This window comes from Prionailurus viverrinus, unplaced genomic scaffold (assembly GCF_022837055.1).
Source record: "Prionailurus viverrinus isolate Anna unplaced genomic scaffold, UM_Priviv_1.0 scaffold_42, whole genome shotgun sequence".
NCBI classification, from domain to species: domain Eukaryota; kingdom Metazoa; phylum Chordata; class Mammalia; order Carnivora; family Felidae; genus Prionailurus; species Prionailurus viverrinus.
The window spans coordinates 884,152-901,083 of NW_025927609.1; the positions used below are offsets into that span (position 1 = coordinate 884,152).

At 59.7% G+C, this 16,932-nt stretch overlaps 1 protein-coding gene across 16 annotated transcripts in view; it reads right to left on the reverse strand.

Annotated features, from left to right (window-relative positions):
* Nucleotides 1-5,063: 5,063 nt before the first annotated feature.
* PCBP3 (poly(rC) binding protein 3) overlaps nt 5,064-16,932 on the reverse strand; it is a 277,127-nt gene continuing 265,258 nt past the window's right edge. For 8 of the 16 annotated variants that reach the window (XM_047847074.1, XM_047847073.1, XM_047847082.1 and 5 more), the window contains 5 exons: nt 15,138-15,216; nt 14,348-14,407; nt 10,742-10,794; nt 6,886-7,055; nt 5,064-5,799 (listed from right to left, as the gene is read on the reverse strand). In XM_047847074.1, the coding sequence (XP_047703030.1) occupies nt 5,763-5,799; nt 6,886-7,055; nt 10,742-10,794; nt 14,348-14,407; nt 15,138-15,216 (399 nt within the window). In that variant the 3' untranslated portion in view covers nt 5,064-5,762. Of the gene's footprint in view, nt 5,800-6,885; nt 7,056-10,741; nt 10,795-14,347; nt 14,408-15,137; nt 15,217-16,932 lie in introns of those variants that run through there. The other 8 variants (XM_047847072.1, XM_047847081.1, XM_047847086.1 and 5 more) reach the window with 4 other exon arrangements.

The following is a 16,932-nucleotide window of genomic DNA, read 5'->3' on the forward strand; positions in this document are numbered from 1 at the left end:
AGGTATCTGGTGTCTTCAGCGGGCGGGAGTCCATGTTTCCCGGGATGACACAGGTCAGAGGAGGCACTGGGACGAGAAGGAACATCCAGCGCTCACACAGGGTGCTGCAATTACTACGTTTTAAAGAGGTTCATCTTTCAGGGGTCCTGATAAAAAATGGCAGTTTTCAAGTAACTGAAATGATTAAACTAACTCTGAATTCGATAGTTTATCAGAGCCCTTAGAGAAATGTGAACGTGAAATAAACAATGTGATCAGCGTATTCAAAACAGTTGACGAAGATTTAATCAAAATAATGGGGAACGTGTATATAAAAGGCAGCAGCAAACAGGGGCGCCTGGGGGTTCAGTCTGTTAAGTGGCCGACTCTTGGTTTCGGCTTGGGTCCTGATCTCATGGTTGTGGGTTCCAGCCCCACATCAGGCTCTGCGCTGAGTGAGGAGCTTGCTTGGGATTCTCTCTCTCTCTCTCTCTCTCTCTCTCATTCTGCCCCTCTGGCACACGAGCACACACACACTCTCTAAATTGATAAACTTAAAAAATGCAGCGGCAAATAAAACAAACCAGGAGACTTTTGCTTCTCACCAAAATGGAACTACAAGGAATGGATTTATCTTTCAGCGTGAAACAAGAAAAGCCAATACAGAAAACGGAAAGCAACAGAACAATGATTTTCCACGCAGTGGGTGCGGGCAGCGAAACGGAACGAGCCCAGAGCAGAAGGAAGCAAAGCAGGTGAACCCCACACTTGTCCCCGTTGGAGGCTGGAGAGTCCCCGGGCCGTGGTGCAGGTGGAGAGGACAAGAACTCGCCAGCCGCCGGAGACACCGGGGCGGGCGAGCGGGAGGACAGAGTGTCAGAAAGGACAGAGCTGCAGGGGGAGGTCCCTCTTCTGCATTCACAGGGCCCCGTCAGCGCACGCGTGTCAGGAGGGTCCTCAAGTTAAAGAAAGGATCATCTGGAAGGACTGGAGGGGATGGCGGCCTAGTCGCCCCAGCAGAACGGCTGACGAACTTGAAGGCATCTCTGTAAATGGTCAAAATGAAAACTGCTCAGAGAAAACAGTTAAAAATGAAAAGAGCAGCAGCGAGCTGGGGCCCCTTCGAGGGGTGTAACAGATGTGTGACTGGAGACCCTGAAAGAGAGGAGGGAGTGAGCTGGGGGCAGAAAATGCACCCGAGGAAAGAATGGCTGAAAACGCCCCCGATTTGACAAACGCCGTCCACCCACGCAGCACCCGACAGCTCGGGACACCAGGCACAGGCCACGTGAGGCAACGACCCCGCGCACCAGACTCAACTGCTCAAAGCCGGCGGCAATGGAGACACAGTGAAGGAACTGGTAAGGAGAGGACACGTCACACGCAGAGCAGCAGGCAGGGCTGGCGGCAGGTGTCCTGCTGGAAGCCAGGTGGGTGACGGGGCCGAGAAGCGGCATCTGCAAAGTGCCGAACGCACGAAGCCCAAACCAGAATCGCAGACCCAGCCGGCGTTCTCTCAGGAACAAAGATGAAGTAGAGATCTTTGCGGACACACAGCGCCGGAAGGAGAGTCACTGCAGAGGGAAACTCTGTGGGGAAGTAGAGACCTTTTCCTACGTCATCTCTTCTAAAAATGCACGACATGGGTTTTTATACAACGATAATGACCACGTATGACCTGTGCATGGGTAAAGTGTGGGGCACGGTTATCAAGGGAGGGCGCTGTCTGCAGGTGCGCGTGCTACATGTGGAACGGCGTGTCATTCGAAGGGGGGCTGTCTGTGCCACGTCCGTAAACCCTAATTCAAAAATAACAAAGGGTTACAGCTAATAAGCCAACGTAGGAGACACAAGAGAATCATAAAAGTACGAAGTGAATCTAGAAAAATTCAGAAAATGACAAAAAACAGAACAGAGACTACGTGGGACCGATAGAAAACAGCTATGCGATAGACTGGAGTCTAAATACATTAATGATCACAGTATGATTATCCAGACCTGTGTAGAGTGTCTGGATATCCCAACAGAAAGATGATCAGTTTGGATAAAAAAACCCAGACCTACAAGAAAATGGATTTTAACTATAAACCACAAATAGCTTGAGTAAAGGATGAGGAAAATACCCCACGCTGACACTCATCGACAGGAAGCCGGAGCGGCTACTTCAGCATCAGACAAAGTGGACTGTGGACACGAGGACCCTGCTAGGGATAAAGAAGGCCATCCCGTGATAATAAAGCAGCCAACTCATCTGGAGGACACAACAACATTAGACATTTTCGCCCCCAGTAACAGAGTTTCAAAACAAAAAAAGCTAAAGTGGGCAGAACCTCAAGGACAGACGGACAAATCGGCGCGGGGCTGCACAGGTCGTAAGATACGAGATTAACACACACAGATCAGTTTTGCTTCTCCGCACTTGCTGGTGCCATCAAATTAGTCAAGTTCCGCGCCACCCCCATCAAAACCCCAGCACGCTTTTTGTGTGGAAAATTAGCAACTGATTCTAAAATTCGTATGGAAATGTAAAAGGACCTAGAATGGTCAAAACGACTTTGAAAAAGGACACGTTTGGAGGACGAACGCTACCTGATTTCAAGACTCATTACAGGGCCGAAGTGATCAGGACCATCTGGTTGGGGCATAAAGGTCAACAAGAGATCAGTGGGACAGAACAGAGGGCCCAGAACAGACCCCCCCACACACGGAGAACTGCTTCTTGATAAAGGTACAGAGGCAGTTCAGAGGGGGCATACAATCACAAAACTTCCAGAAGAAAACATACAAGAAAATCTTTGTGATCTTGGGTTAGTCGTATCTTTCTTGTCTTAGATAAGACACTGAAAACACAGTCCATGAAACAACAAATTGATAAATCAGACTTCATCAAAATTAAAAACTTCTGTTCAAAAGACATCACTGAAGAGAATGAAAACACAAGTCACAGACTGGAAGAAAAGATTTGTGAAGCGTATATGTGATGAAGGACTCCTAGTTAGAACATATCAAGACTCTCTGGGGCGCCTGGGTGGCTCAGTCAGTTAAGCGTCCAACTTCAACTCCGGTCATGATCTCGCAGTTTGTGGGTTTGAGCCCCGCGTTGGGCTCTGTGCTGACAGCTCCGAGCCTGGAGCCTGGAGCCCCCTTCCGATTCTGTGTCTCCCTCTCCCTCTGCCCCTCCCCCGCTGGCACTCTATCTCTCTCAAAAATAAATGTTAAAAAAAATTTGTTTTAAAAGAATATATAAAGACTCAAAACTTAATTAAAAAACACACTAAGAAACTGGCAAAAAGTTTGAACACACACTTCAGCAAAGAAGGTATAGATGTCCAATAAGCACAAGAAAGGACACTCAGTGTCACTGTCATCAGGGAAGTGCAGACTGAAGCCACAATGAGCTACCACCTCACACGCCCCTGGATGGCTAACAGGAGAGACAAAGAGCATTGCCGAATGTCGCTGAGGACGTGCTGTTCCCGGAACCGCCCCGCACTGTGGACAGAATGTAAAATGGTACGACCCCCTGGAACCAATGTAGACACTTCCTAAAAAGTTAAACAATATACTTGCCACATACACGGTCCAGGCCTTCCGCTCACCCAAGAGGAATGAAAGAATGCATCCGCACAGACACGTGCATGGCAATGCGCGTGTGAGCCTGCCCTGCTGACACCTCCTCGCCGCGGTTTGGGGCCACTCCTTGGAGCCCAGCTCGCCCCGGGGCCGGGCATCCCCTGGGGTCAGTGACACGCAGGCGCTCTTCCTGACTCCTGCCAGGTGTCCCGCGTGGAGTCCCCCACAGCGCTCCCCAAATCGCTCCCGGGCTCCTGCTTCCACGTGTCTCCAGCCTGGACTGTGCGGACCTCAGAGCCCAGGTTTCCACGGTCACCCCAGCAAGTCCCAGCCGCGCGCCTGTCCCCGGCCACCGCTACAGCCCTGCCCTTCACGGACGGCGAGTCGTCTTTCTAGAGCTCAGACCAAGAGCCTCCCTGCCCGCCTGGACCCTCTCTTTCACAGCCCACTTCTGATCTGTTGGGAATCCTGTCAGTTCTCCTTTGAGATGCCTCAGGAAGACGGCGCGCTGTGGCCCAGAGCCCCACCTTCCGTCGTCGGTCCCGGCAGCCCCCCTCGCTCAGACAGCCGCGTGGGGCACACTCTTGTGTCTCCCGCTCTCTTCTTTTTACCTGCGTGAACTCCCACTGCCCCTCTGCCGCTCTTCTCTAGAACGCCCCACTTCCGACCCCTCCCCACCGTGGCTTTACCCTCCGTCCACGGCCTCTTTCACCTTCTAAGATGCTTACTCAAGCCGTCCGCTGGCCATCCACTGCCCCAGCACCGGAGGAGGCCCTGGGTCCACCACGTCCCCACCAGCTCCTGGGCCTGGAGCCCCTACCCTCGACCAGGGTGTCCGGGTGGTCTGGGCACCCAGGGCAGACAGGAAGGGCCCTGAGAGGCAGGCACTGTGGGCAGGGCGTCCCCGGCTACTGGATGCCTGCTCGGTCTGGAGAGGCTGAGGGTCTCTGCCTTTGAGTACCCCCTCTGCCGGGGGCCCGGGTCCTTTGTTGTCTGTCCTGAGGGAGTGTGGGGGCTGTCCACGGCAGCGCCGGTGTCCCACCCGGGGCTTCAGTGCCTGGAAGAGGCACAGCAGGGTCTGGAGGGGAGCACAGTCAGCGGACCTGACCGTCGGCTCTGGAGTGGAGCACATGGCTCTGCAGGCGGGGCAGAGAGCCACACTCTCTGGCCGGGGGGGTGGCTGCTGTCACCGTGCATGGCCCGGCCTCCCCAGCCCACAGTGGTGGTGGTGGGAGAGGTGAGTTCTACTAATTAGAAATGGTGTTTTCATTATTGTCATTTTAGGAAGTTTGGCACAAGCAACACTAGAACGACCTTGCAAGCCAGATATTTAAGAAGAGTTGGGGAGGGAATGAGATTCTAATCCATGTGAGAAGGAACCAGCTTCTGTAGCCAGCAGGCCGGCCACGGGTGGGGGGGAGGCGGAGGGGGGGGCTGCGCGTGCGCACAGGGGCGGGGTCGGGTGGAGGGCACAGACAGGAGCCAGAGCCAGTGGGGGGCAGCGCACAACATTTATTGAACTCTGCCATGGTGCAGAGGCGCTTCCTGGCCAGCCACCCCGGGAAGACGCCTGGGGGCCCACGCGTGCGTCCCCAGCACGTGACGCAACGACTCAGTGAGGTCAAGATTCCAGCACCCACGGCCTCACCTGCACAGTGGGTTAGGACCTTGTCCTCCGTTCTCCTTCCCCGCCAACAGAGGGAGCGCGCCCCTGCCCCCAGCGCAGGCCCAGTGGGCACGTGGGAGCGAGCACAGGCTTTGGGGAGCAGAGTCAGCATGGGGTGGGGGGGACAGCTGGGCGGGAGCGAACCCGCTCAAAGCAACCACGGTTCTGGGAGAGACGGCTTGTGGGAAGTGCTGTCGGAATGTCAAACCAATTCTTTAACAGGTACACTGACACTAAGGGACAGTATTTCTAAAATGTCACAGATGGGAATGCCCCCAAAGCATTTAAAATAATTAACACTGCATGCCAATGCATGAACAGACGAGCATAAATTAATTCCCAGAGAGGTATCGGGGACAGAGCCTGGAGCTGACACAGAGAGAATATAGATTTGCTCTGTTGGCGTGTATGTCTACGGCATATAACTTTCGTTAGTAAAGAAAACCTCTATTTATATTTGCGACGCAGGGCAGGTGGGCGGTCTGTACAGAGTGTGCGAGCCGGGTGGAGGTCAGGTTCACGGAGCGGAGGCCGAAGGGCAGGATTAGAGTGCGCCCATCCCAGTGACCTCAGACGTCAGCCTGGAAGACACAGAAGCACAGAGGAGACAGGTCACAACGTTCTCATAAAACGGCTCCAGAAGCGAAAGGCTCACCTCGTGTGTTTTTGTTTTTTTTAAGTTTATTTATCTTGGGAGAGAAAAAGGGAGCAGGGGAGGGAGAGAAGGAGTGGGAGAGAGGGAATCCCAAGCAGGTTCTGCGCTGTTAGCACAGAGCCCGACACGGGGCTCGAACCCACTCGAACCCACGCACCGTGAGATCGTGACCTGAGCTGAAATCACGAGTCAGACCCTCGGCCCACGGAGCCATCCAGGCGCTCAGCCCTGTGTGTTCTTATAGCCCTTGCTCTTATACCCTCTTGGCTGTGACAGATGTGTGGCCATGACTGGAGACCAAAGCAGAGCAGAGGGAGGAGGACTCACCGGCGACCGGGTCGGCGGGGTCTGCCTTCCCTGTCACCACATCAGCGGAGTGACAATAACCCCATGGACAAGCACAGGCCACCACAACCATCTGTACGCAGCCGCTGCAGGAGGGGCACCGCGGAGTGGAGACCGCCTTCTGAGAGCCCAGACGTTCTGAGTTAAAGAGGAGGGTCCTGCCTCCCCGGGTGTGGTCACGTGCTCCCCGACATGCGCCTGGGCAGGGCAGCTGAGGTGAGCGTCCCAGCCCCAGGACCTCACCTGCCCCACGGCCTAACCTCTGACCCTCACACAGTCCCTGGATCCGCTGCTCAGCGGGGTCTGGGTGGCGGGGAAGGGGCGCGTGGGAGCAGAATGGCCCGGTACCGTGATCTCTGAAACCACATAACCGAATCAACCCAAGTGTGTGGCTGACCCCTGGCCTTCCCGGAAACGCTTCGGCCTGTAACGACCTAGCCCTGCACTGGAGACGCTCCATGGTGAACGGTCAGGTGTGAACGTGCAGAGGGGGTGTGGGGGCCCGAGTCGGTGTGGTGACTGTCTCCATCACGCCCACACCCACCCCCGGCCAGGAGAGAGAAGCCCCCAGAGGGGACAGGGGTCCGGGCTCCCACCAGGGCCCTCCAGTCCCCCTGAGCACCCTGTCTGCCAGCAACACGTTGGGCAGGGCCTTGTGAACACTCACCTGGCGTTGATGAGGTACTGGGCAAGGCTGATGTTGGCTGGGGTCCCCGTGATGGTGATCTGGCGCTCCGATGACCCTTCTGTGGCATTGGCGATTTTGATCTGAGCTCCAGACATCTGTCGAATTTCATTGATTTTGGTCCCTTGGCGTCCAATTATGCAGCCTATTAGCTAGAAAAAAGGACAGAGGACTTCCTTAGAGAAGGGACCCCACCCCAGCTGAGTGTGCGCAGGGCCCTGGGGAGGCCCCTGGACAGCCTAACCTTGGTCTGCGCCCCACTCCACGAACTCCAGGCTGCCGACGGCCGGGCCCTGCCTGGTGCCCCTGCTGCCACAGTCCTGACAGGTCCGCAGGCTGAGAGGCACCTGCTATGTCACCTGCCCTGGTGTCCTTCAGGGCCTGGGCACAGGGGAGCACGCAGGTGCCAGCACCAGGGCCCTCTTGGCCGCGTCCTCGGCTGGAGAAGTGTTTGAAGCCAGTTTAAAGCTTGTTGCTGCCTAAAACCTGTCTCTTGATGAGCCTGGGTGAAAGTCTGAGGACGCATCGGATGTTCCCTTTCCTTCCCACCGTGTGACCCGTTTAGGTGGGATGCAGTGACCTCTGGGCACTCTGGGCCATCTGAAGGAGTAGTCAGTCATCATGAATCAAGCAGTCAGAAGGACCAGAGCCGGGGCCCCTTGGGACACAGAGGCAGCCACGCATGGGGCCGGACGGCAGCCTGGGGTCTAAACCAACTCTCTGTGGGGGCCCACCCTGCAGTGTGGGGGCAGTAGGGCCCCAGAGAGGCCTCCACAGGGGGGCAGCTGGCACCTCTTGGTGTTTACCAAGGGCAGAACGGGGCGCTGCCCTTAGCCAGGGGCTGCCGAGGGCAGCTCTGAGAGCACACACGGGCCAGGGCGGGCCTGGGGCAGCCCTGTGGGGAAGTCTTCTGTTCCAGCCTCAGAGCCGTCCAACGGAGGGGCTGGAGACGGTGTGGGACGGTGGGCCGGGAGGAAGCCCATTTACACACGATACACCTCAGCACCTAGGCAGTGACCGCAGCTCGTGGGGACACAGGTGCATCCCGACTCGCTCTCGTCCCTAAGGTGACCTGCAGCATCTCAGTTCTGCTCTCCTTTCTGGGGTTAGGTCGGCTGTCTCACTGCACCACCAGTCTCTCCAGATGTCCAGAGAGATGCATCTGCTCGAGAGCTGCCCGGCTTCCTCTACCTCCTGCCCCCATCTCCCGAGGCCCCGCCCACTGCACACCAGGCCCCACCCTCGAGGTCTGTGAGAGTGACTTCCAGGGTCACCCTTCTGGATCTTTGACTTGTCCTTCCCCGGCCGCAGAGGAATCTTGAGAGCGGCTCCCCAGTGGGGCAGGCAGGTGACGGCTGGGCATGTGAGCTGGCGTGGGGGCAGCACCGGCCCCTGATGGAGGGAGCATGTGGGGCCAGTCCCCAGAAGATGCCAGTGCTCAGGAGGGCCCCTGGGCTTCCTCCCCTCCCATCCTCACACTTTGGCCACTAGCAGCCCAATCTCCCTTCTAGAACCTTCCCTCTTCAGTGCAAGTAGCCCCAGCTGAGCTAAGAGCCTCCTGCAGAACCGGCTCGTTTTCTCCTCCAGTAAAGCCTATTTGAGGAAATGATCTCCTCTGTCTGGCATGAAGACCCGCGTCCTCTCAAATATCTTCCTCCTCCTATTTTCTTGCTGAAAACGTCCTGACGCCCAGCCCTTGATTCTTCCCGGGGGCCTCACACCTGAGGGGCCCTGAGCTCCCCTCTGCCGGGCTGGGGGCTCGGCCCTGAAGCCGCCCCTCACTCCTCACTCAGGTGGAACACGTCCCCCTTCCAGACAACACTGAGAGCACGAGCGCTACCGACAGGGACACGGGGCTGAGTACATGGCTCTCGTGGCTGGTGGCTGTGTCCTCAGCAGCTAGAAAAGGGATGTGACAAGTAAGAGGCCTCCCTAATCTGGCAGGAGCAGCTTAGGGGCCCCGCACCTGGCCTCTCTGGGTCTCCTGACCCTGCGGGCACCCAGCCCACGCCCAGCCCTCTGCTCTCACCGTGAGCCCCAAGAGGAACCCGAAGGAAGGTGACAGAGACGCTTTCAAGTAACACGGTCCCTCCTAACTGCATCCAAAGCTGAAGCCCAGAGGAACCGCTGTCTGAACCTTAGGTCTCTGGGTGATGTGGGTGGGGACCGGGGACAGGGCCCAAGTGTAGGGTAACCGCATGCACGGCGACAGCATGGGCCAAGTGAGTTCTGAAACAGGCAGTGAGCGCCTAAAGTGACACCAGCCCAAGGCCAATGATACCAAGGCCAGGGGAGTGCAGGACCATCACCACAGGCAGCCCCACACACGGCTGCCGGCCCTGACCCCAACTGGGTCCCTGTGGCCTCGCCGGCAGGCGGCCACACTGTGGAACCTACGTGTGACTTAGGTCACTGCACGTGCCTGCCATCCAGAGGCTGTGGCGACACGTAGGTGTGGGCAGGACCTCCCTTTGCAGTCCACCTTTGACCAGGGACGGAGAAGTGCGGTATGGCAGGCGTGCATCTGGACATGGGCTCTGGGCACAGGTGCCTCCCCCGGGGCGGGGGGGGGTGGGGCGGGGGGCACGAGAAAGTCCCCAGCAGAGCTGTCACAAGGTCTCCTCCCAGGATGAGCCCCCTCAGAGCACGCGGATCCAAGAAGACACCCTCCCCCGGAGGAGGCTGGCAGCACGGCGCTGTGGGCAAGGTGGCACGTGTGTGCCCAGGATGCACCCCGCTCTCCCAGAGAGCCTCATCCTGTCCTGTTTGCCCCCTGGGCTCATCTCTGCTTAGAAGGAAGGCCTGGACCAGAGGAAGGCGCCTGTCGTTAGCACAATGGTTTCAGCAGCGGCTGGGAGGAGAAGCCCCATGGCAGAGAGTGGTCCCTACAGCTACCACGTGGGTGAAGACTGGGGGCTGCGCAAGGATCGTCACGCGGGAGGACGGAGCAGGGAGCCCCGGGAGCAGAAACACTCTCCCTTGGAGGACGCAGGAGCACGTCACCCATGAAGGCTCCGGGCCTGCGGCTGGCCACCAGGGCCCCGGCGAGGGGGTGTTTCCTGGGGGTGGGGGGCGGTCCCTTCCTCTGGCCCTAGGCCTCACTCCTCTCCTGCCCTACTGCTCATCTCTGTCCACACGCACGAGGGACCATCCCCCTGAAGCCACGACTCCGTGCTTCTCTTAAGGAAGAGGCGGGACTTCCTGCCCAGCTGGTTCAAGGGGCAAAGCAGTGAAGGACCCTCAGGAAAGGCCTCAGTTCTAGGGTTGAAGAGGCCAAGTGACAGGTGAGCTGGGAAGGCCACGTCGCCCACACAGCAGCCTCCTGTGCGGGCATGGACAGCTGTCCCTCCAGGACACGTGGCCCACACCTACCCCGGTGTCTTGGTTTGGGATCAGAGTCTGCATCTTTAGGATAATCCAAGGGTTCAGAGGACAAAGTGGGTAGGGCTGAGCATGTGGCTCAGCTGAGCCCTGGGCGGGAACAGGCAGTGGGCACCAAATACAGGCATCCAGACACACCCGGGGCACCCTGCTTGGGGGAACCCCAGACCCCCTGAGGCCCGGGGTGCACGGGGCAGGTCCACTCCAGAGCATTCCTGGACCACCTGCTCCTTAAGAGCCAACCCTGAAGCAGGCTCTTTAGATGGGAGACTCGGGGGTCTTGGGCCTGTGGCCAGCTCTGGCATCTGAATCCTGAATAAAACCCCACCCCCCTTTCCTGTCTAGAATCTCAGGGGTGTGACATCACATGCCGTCTGTGGACATTGCACCTAGCCATGGGAAGGTGGGGAGTGGTCCCGGGCAGGGTGGGGGCGGGCGAGGGCTCAGGCATACTCACATCGTTGGGAATGGTGAGCTCGTGAGTACTGGCCGGGGGGCTGACGTCCAGACCTGGGCACACCAAGGGGACACGGTTAGCCTGGTAGCAGGTGGCTCATGTCAAGCCCAGCACCCGCCCACACGGCCCACATGGGCCCAGGCTCTGTGAGTGAGCTCAGTCCCAAACTGCCACCAACCGCTGGAGCCCCGGCTTCTCTCGAAACAAGGAAAAGAACGCCTGAGCATGGGCACCTCGTGGTTTTACTCCTGTGCGTGATGGCTCGGGATGCCCTTCACAGACTGCTGGGGGACCCGTGCTGAGCGGCTCTTTGCATGTGTGTGTGTGTGTGTGTGTGTGTGTCCCTGGGCTCTCGGCCCCCTCTGCACCCCTGGTCGTGTGTGTGTGTGTGTGTGTGTGTGTGTGTGTGTGTGTGTGTGTCTGGGCTCTCGGCCCCCTCTGCACCCCTGGTCGTGTGTGTGTGTGTGTGTGTCTGGGCTCTTGGCCCCCTCTGCACTCTTGGTCATGCGTGTGTGTGTGTGTGTGTGTGTGTGTGTGTGTGTGTGTCTGGGCTCTTGGCCCCCTCTCTCTGCACCCCTGGTCGTGTGTGTGTGTGTGTGTATGTGGGCTCTCGGCCCCCTCGGCACCCCTGGTCGTGTGTGTGTGTGTGTGTGTGTGTGTGTGTGTGTGTGTGTGTCTGGGCTCTTGGCCCCCTCTGCACCCTTGGTCGTGTGTGTGTGTGTGTGTGTCTGGGCTCTCGGCCCCCTCTGCACCCTTGGTCGTGTGTGTGTGTGTGTGTGTGTGTGTCTGGGCTCTCGGCCCCCTCTGCACCCTTGGTCGTGTGTGTGTGTGTGTGGGGGGGCTCTTGGCCCTTCTGCACCCTTGGTTGTGTGTGTGTGTGGGGGGTGGGGGGGCTCTTGGCCCCCTCTGCACCCCTGGTCGTGTGTGTGTGTGTGTGTGTGTGTGTGTGTGTGTGTCCCTGGGCTCTCGGCCCCCTCTGCACCCCTGGTCGTGTGTGTGTGTGTGTGTGTGTGTGTGTGTGTGTGGGCTCTCGGCCCCCTCGGCACCTCTGGTCATGTGTGTGTGTGTGTGGGGGGGGGCTCTTGGCCCTTCTGCACCCTTGGTTGTGTGGGGGGGGGGCTCTTGGCCCCCTCTGCACCCCTGGTCGTGTGTGTGTGTGTGTGTGTGTGTGTGTGTGTGTGTGTGTCTGGGCTCTCGGCCCCCTATGCATCCCTGGTCTAGCTGCCCCTAACTGCCTTCTGCCCCGAACTGCTCTGCGGCCCAGACAGCCCCGTGATGCAGCGGTGAGCCGACATCGGTGTTCTAAGTGCAGACACAGGCCTAGTTGGTTGCCAGGCCCCCAAGTTTTAGCTTTGCCAGTGTCAGCTCAGGGCCTGCCACATCAAAGACCACTTCTCAGACAACTCACAGGACAGGATCTGCTTTTGCTCTGGAAACAGTGTCAACAGAGCCCGTGCTGGGCAGGCTCCCTGCCCTCAGCACTTGTCTCCTTGTCTGGAGGCATCACAAGCACCAAGTCCACAGTGGACACCCCCCTTCCTCCCGGCAGGCCCCACGCGCGTCCGAGCGCAGCCCAGACCCCGGAGTCTGTACACGCAGCCAACCGTCGCAGCCCGGCTGGTACCGTCAGAATATTCCAGAGCCCCAGACCTCTTGTCTCCCCGCTCCTGGCTCCCGCCTCTGTCCCTGCCCCTTGGTCTACTCTCCACGGGCCCAGAGGGTCCTAAGGACACATGGGTCAGATGCCTTCAAGACCGTCCCAGACCAGCCGGCGGGGTCCTGCCCCCACCACGGCCTCCTCCCCTCTTCCTGCATCTCCTATGGCACTCGTGTCCCCATCACCAGATGCACCGCGGTCCTCAGTCTCTGCCATGAGAGACCCTACCGGGGCCCGTCTTGCCTGGGCGGGGAAGGGGGGGGAAGTCGGTTGGCATGTCCTGAATGAACTAATTCGTCCCAAATTGTCGTCTCCTTTTGCCAAATCAAGTTTCTGTTCTTTATCGCGTTCTTTTCACAAAGGCGCTTCCAGTGCAATCACTTGGTTGTTCAAGCGTCTATACACATTCCATAAATAGTGACACGCAAAACGCCATTTAAGAGATTTCCTCAGTCCTGTCTGCATCCTTACAGGAACTGCTGAACAGCCTCATCTGGGACGGACGTAACGACAAGAGTCCCATCGGTTCACCTTGGTATATTTTGATCCGGGGGAGGAAAGTATTAGACTTCTCTTTAAGAAGGTACTGAAATTAAGCTGGTGATTTGGAGACACATCTGCTCTTGGGCCTCAGGACCCCGTGCCCCAGCAGGGATCCTCTCTCACGATATGCTGACATTCCACGTGCTTGGATGAGTCAAGCTTCGCCACGCGAGCCCGAGCCGGCTTTGGGAGCAGCGGTGACGTCGCCCCTTGTCACCACACATCCTACTCCACCGGCTGCCATGGTGGGACACGTGTGTGTGCACGCTCTCCCTGTGGGTCCCACGGGGCCTCGGGTGGGAGGTCATCACAGGGACCCCTTAAAGAGGTCGTGTGCACATGTGCCCCGTGTCCTTGGGGCCCGGAGGCAGTGCTGGGGGAGCCGTGACAGGGGAGGTGGGTGGCCGGCGGGACGGGGGCCGTGGGTCCCGGCCGTCTCCGGAAGGCGGTCGCTGGGCAGCGGTACGAAACCCCGTATAAACGGCAGAGGGCTCGCAGGCACACGTGCGTTACCACCTAGATGTGCAACTCAGTAAGGGTCGGTATCTACATCCTGTAAAAGTTTGTCTCTAACTCCCATTCGCTAAATTCTGCATGAACTGAGTTAAAGGCTGCACCGCGATGGAACCCACGTGGGGCGCTCTGATCATCAGAGCCGGCGTCTCGCCCGGAGACGCCCCCAGAGCCCCAGGCGCACAGCTAGGCTCTGGGGCCCAGAACACACGGACGGGGTGACAGCAGGCTCGCGCCGGGAGCGCTGCCCTCCTGCATTCCCTTTCAGCTGGACACTTGCTCTTCTGCCCCGACCCTGAGCGGGACGGGGGAGCGGGTGGCGCCTCACAGGGAGACCGCTCCGCCCGCCGCAAGCTCTCAAGTGGCTTCGCTCCCCACCCGCCCTGGGTACTGGGACCCGCAGACCCGTGTCTGCCCTGCCACAGCCTAGGCGCATCTTCACGCAGCCACAACGGGTGCAGACAGATCGGGCCCGGGGGCCTCTGCTCCCTGACGGCGGGCCGTGTCTCCTACAAAACGCGTCCCCGGAAAGCACACGTCATGGTAAATTCTTTCCGGCGGGCCCCCACGCGCCGTGCCACCCAGAGAATATGTGGCAACGCAGACGGTGGCCCCCCACGTGTGGGGCCTTCAGTGGCCATCAGAGACTCGGGACTGACCCACTTGGCGGACACGGAAGCTGTGAACTGCACGTGCAGGCCTGGCGCCGGCCGCTCGGGCTCTGTCCCCTGACGGCACTGGCCCCTCGCTGAGGCGCTCGCAGTCCCCGTGGCAGACGCGATCGGGCCTCCTCGCCCCTCCTCCCGCCAGGTCAGTGACCCGGAGCCCGAGCAGGGGCGGACGCACGGCCTTCTGGGCCTGCTCTCTCTCCGTTTAGTGTGCTTTTGTTTTACCTGACGACTGGCCCATCAGATTTTGAGCTTCTTCGGAGGAGTGTAAAGGCAGCTTTTCTCCTGGAGAGCAAAGAAGAAACAGATTTAATGTTTTGCCCTCAAGGAGATAAGCAAGGTCACTTCAACTAGGGAAGCTCAAAATCTGACTGGCGCATGCACGGCAGACCAGCATGTCCGTGTGTTGTCACCCACTCGGCCACCGAGGCGATGCCCTGCCGTCATCCGGGAGGAACGCACGCCCAGCTGGCCAGACAGTGCGGGCTAAGGCCCACCCCCGCCCCTGTGCCAAGTAGGGTGCCGATGGTGACCGCGCCCCGGGCCGGGGGCTGGCTCATCTCAGTTTTCCCCGGGGCAGGGCCGGGTGCCGTCCCGGGCAGGTGTCACTCCTGGGATGTGCACCGGCCTCCTGCAGAAGGGCATCCGTCTGCTCGTCTGAGCTCTTGCTCCTGGAGAACAGACTTCAGGGCTGGCCAAGTGGGTGGTGCGTCCAGCAGGAGGGACCTCCAGGACGCCTGTGTGCAGTGGAGAGCAGGCATGGACCCGAGGGGGCAGACGGGACATCTCTTCCCAAGAAGGCCAGCCGTGAGGTGACTACCCTACCACAGGAGACACACGCACACCTCCCCGCCCGGCCCTCTGCAACGTGCACACTGCTACGTGTCTACACTGCGCCCTTGGCATCCACAACTACAACTGTACCTGCTCTGCTCACCGCCCTGAATAAGACCGTTCAGAAAGAGAGTCCCCAGGTGAGAAGAGAGGAGGTCAGAAAGGGCAGCTGGGTACGTACCGGGGAAAGCGGGGTTGGTCTGTCCGAGGGGAGGAAAGGGGGTTTGCTGCATGGCCAGCTGGTGGAGCTTGGTCAACTGCTGGGGTAGGAGGGACACGAGAGCTAAGAAGATTATTGTCATCGAGCACAAGTCACACCAAATTAAAAAGGCAGTAACAGAACGTTGTACAAATAGATAGAGAGGGGCCATGCGGACACATGGCAGACGCAGAACTCAAGGACTTGGCCTGGGAAAACCAATGGGCCTCTGGGCGGCGCACCCGATTCCTTTCCTCTCCTCGACTCCCTGGCAGCTCACACAGGCCTGGCGGGCGGCGACCCCCAGCCCACAGCCAAGCGCCGGACGTCCAGCAGGATGTCCTCGGGCCTGCTCAGGCTCAGGGCCTGCACCGCACACTCTGGGCAACGAGCTCAGCTCCCAGCCTCCCCTGGACAGCAGGGCCCACGCGAACGTGTCCCGGCCCCGCTTCGGGCCGGCCCTGGACTCCGTTCTGGAGGCGAGGACGGGCCCTTCCCGGAGCCCCCGGAGGCCAGCAGGAGGGGGCCCTCGGGGAGGAGCCGGCGTCCCCAGTGCCACACAAGTGTGTCGGGGAGGCAGCAGTGGTGCCCGAGGCGCAAACACCCGAGACACTCAAGAGCCTTCACAGACGGGCCTCACGGTGATAGAGGAGCGGGTCGCCGGCAGCTAAGACAAACACCACGGGCCCCTTCCCACTGTGGGGAGGGTCACGGTGTCCCCGACGGCCCACCCTGGAGAGCCCCTGCCCTGTCTGCCATGCCCTGTGGCCGCAGTGGCGGGCACGGGGGCTCGCCGTGCGCGGGGCCGTGCGGTCCAGGCTCTTCCGGCCCCCACAGGATGACGGACCGCGTGGACCCCAGCTACAGCTGGGGGCCCAGCCGTGACCGACCCGTGGCCTCCTGGTCGTCCCTTTCAGGTGGACCCCTCGCCGTGTGAGCCCCCGGGATGTGAGGCAGGCTCCTGCAGTGGAGGTGGCCACACCCGGCCCATCTTTCCCGGCCGGCTCCTGTGACCTTGCCATCAGAGTTTCTGTTCTCCTTCCCTTTCTGGAAAGGGGGAGTGCCTCGAAATGCAGCTTTCTGCCTGTCTTCTGGGGTGCTCCCTGACCTGTGGCGCTCGGGGTGGGCCCGCCCAGGGAGCACTGGCCACACCTCACTCAGTGGGGCCGCTCTGGGTGCAGGTATCATGCCCAGGGGTCCTGAGAAATAGGTCAGGGGATGTGGTGACCTGGGCTCAGATTCAGCTCTAAGAGTCCCTGATGAGGTGGTGCGGGTCAACGTTGTCCCTGGGACTGGGGGCTGACCCCGCCCCCGCTGCCCGCCCCCCTGCCCAAGCCCTGACATCGCTGAGCCTGACGTGACCTGAGCAGCTCTGCACCGAAGCCCCCCGAGGAAGGTGTTGGAAGAACACACCCCGGAAATACCGTCACGGGACACCGCCGGAGTCACAGGGGACGAGAGGTGATGCATGGCCTGCACCGGCTGTGCCTGAGGCACAGGCAGGACGACCCTGCGGGGAAGGTGCCTGCAGAACCCGTTGCAAGTAGCCTAGCGAAGCGTCCTCTTTCAGGGACGAGTAAGAAAGACAGCAAGTACCTGCAGGCTGAGGAGGGGGTGACACCGTCCGTCCGTGGCTGAGGCACCGCCCAGGGGCCAGAACGCAGACCGGTCCCATGAATCTGCCTCTAGCCGATGGGACCGGGAGCCGCGGGGCCGTGGGCCCTGTGCGCAGCAAGCATGGGCCACTGAGGACACCCGACAGGGGTGTGAACCCACC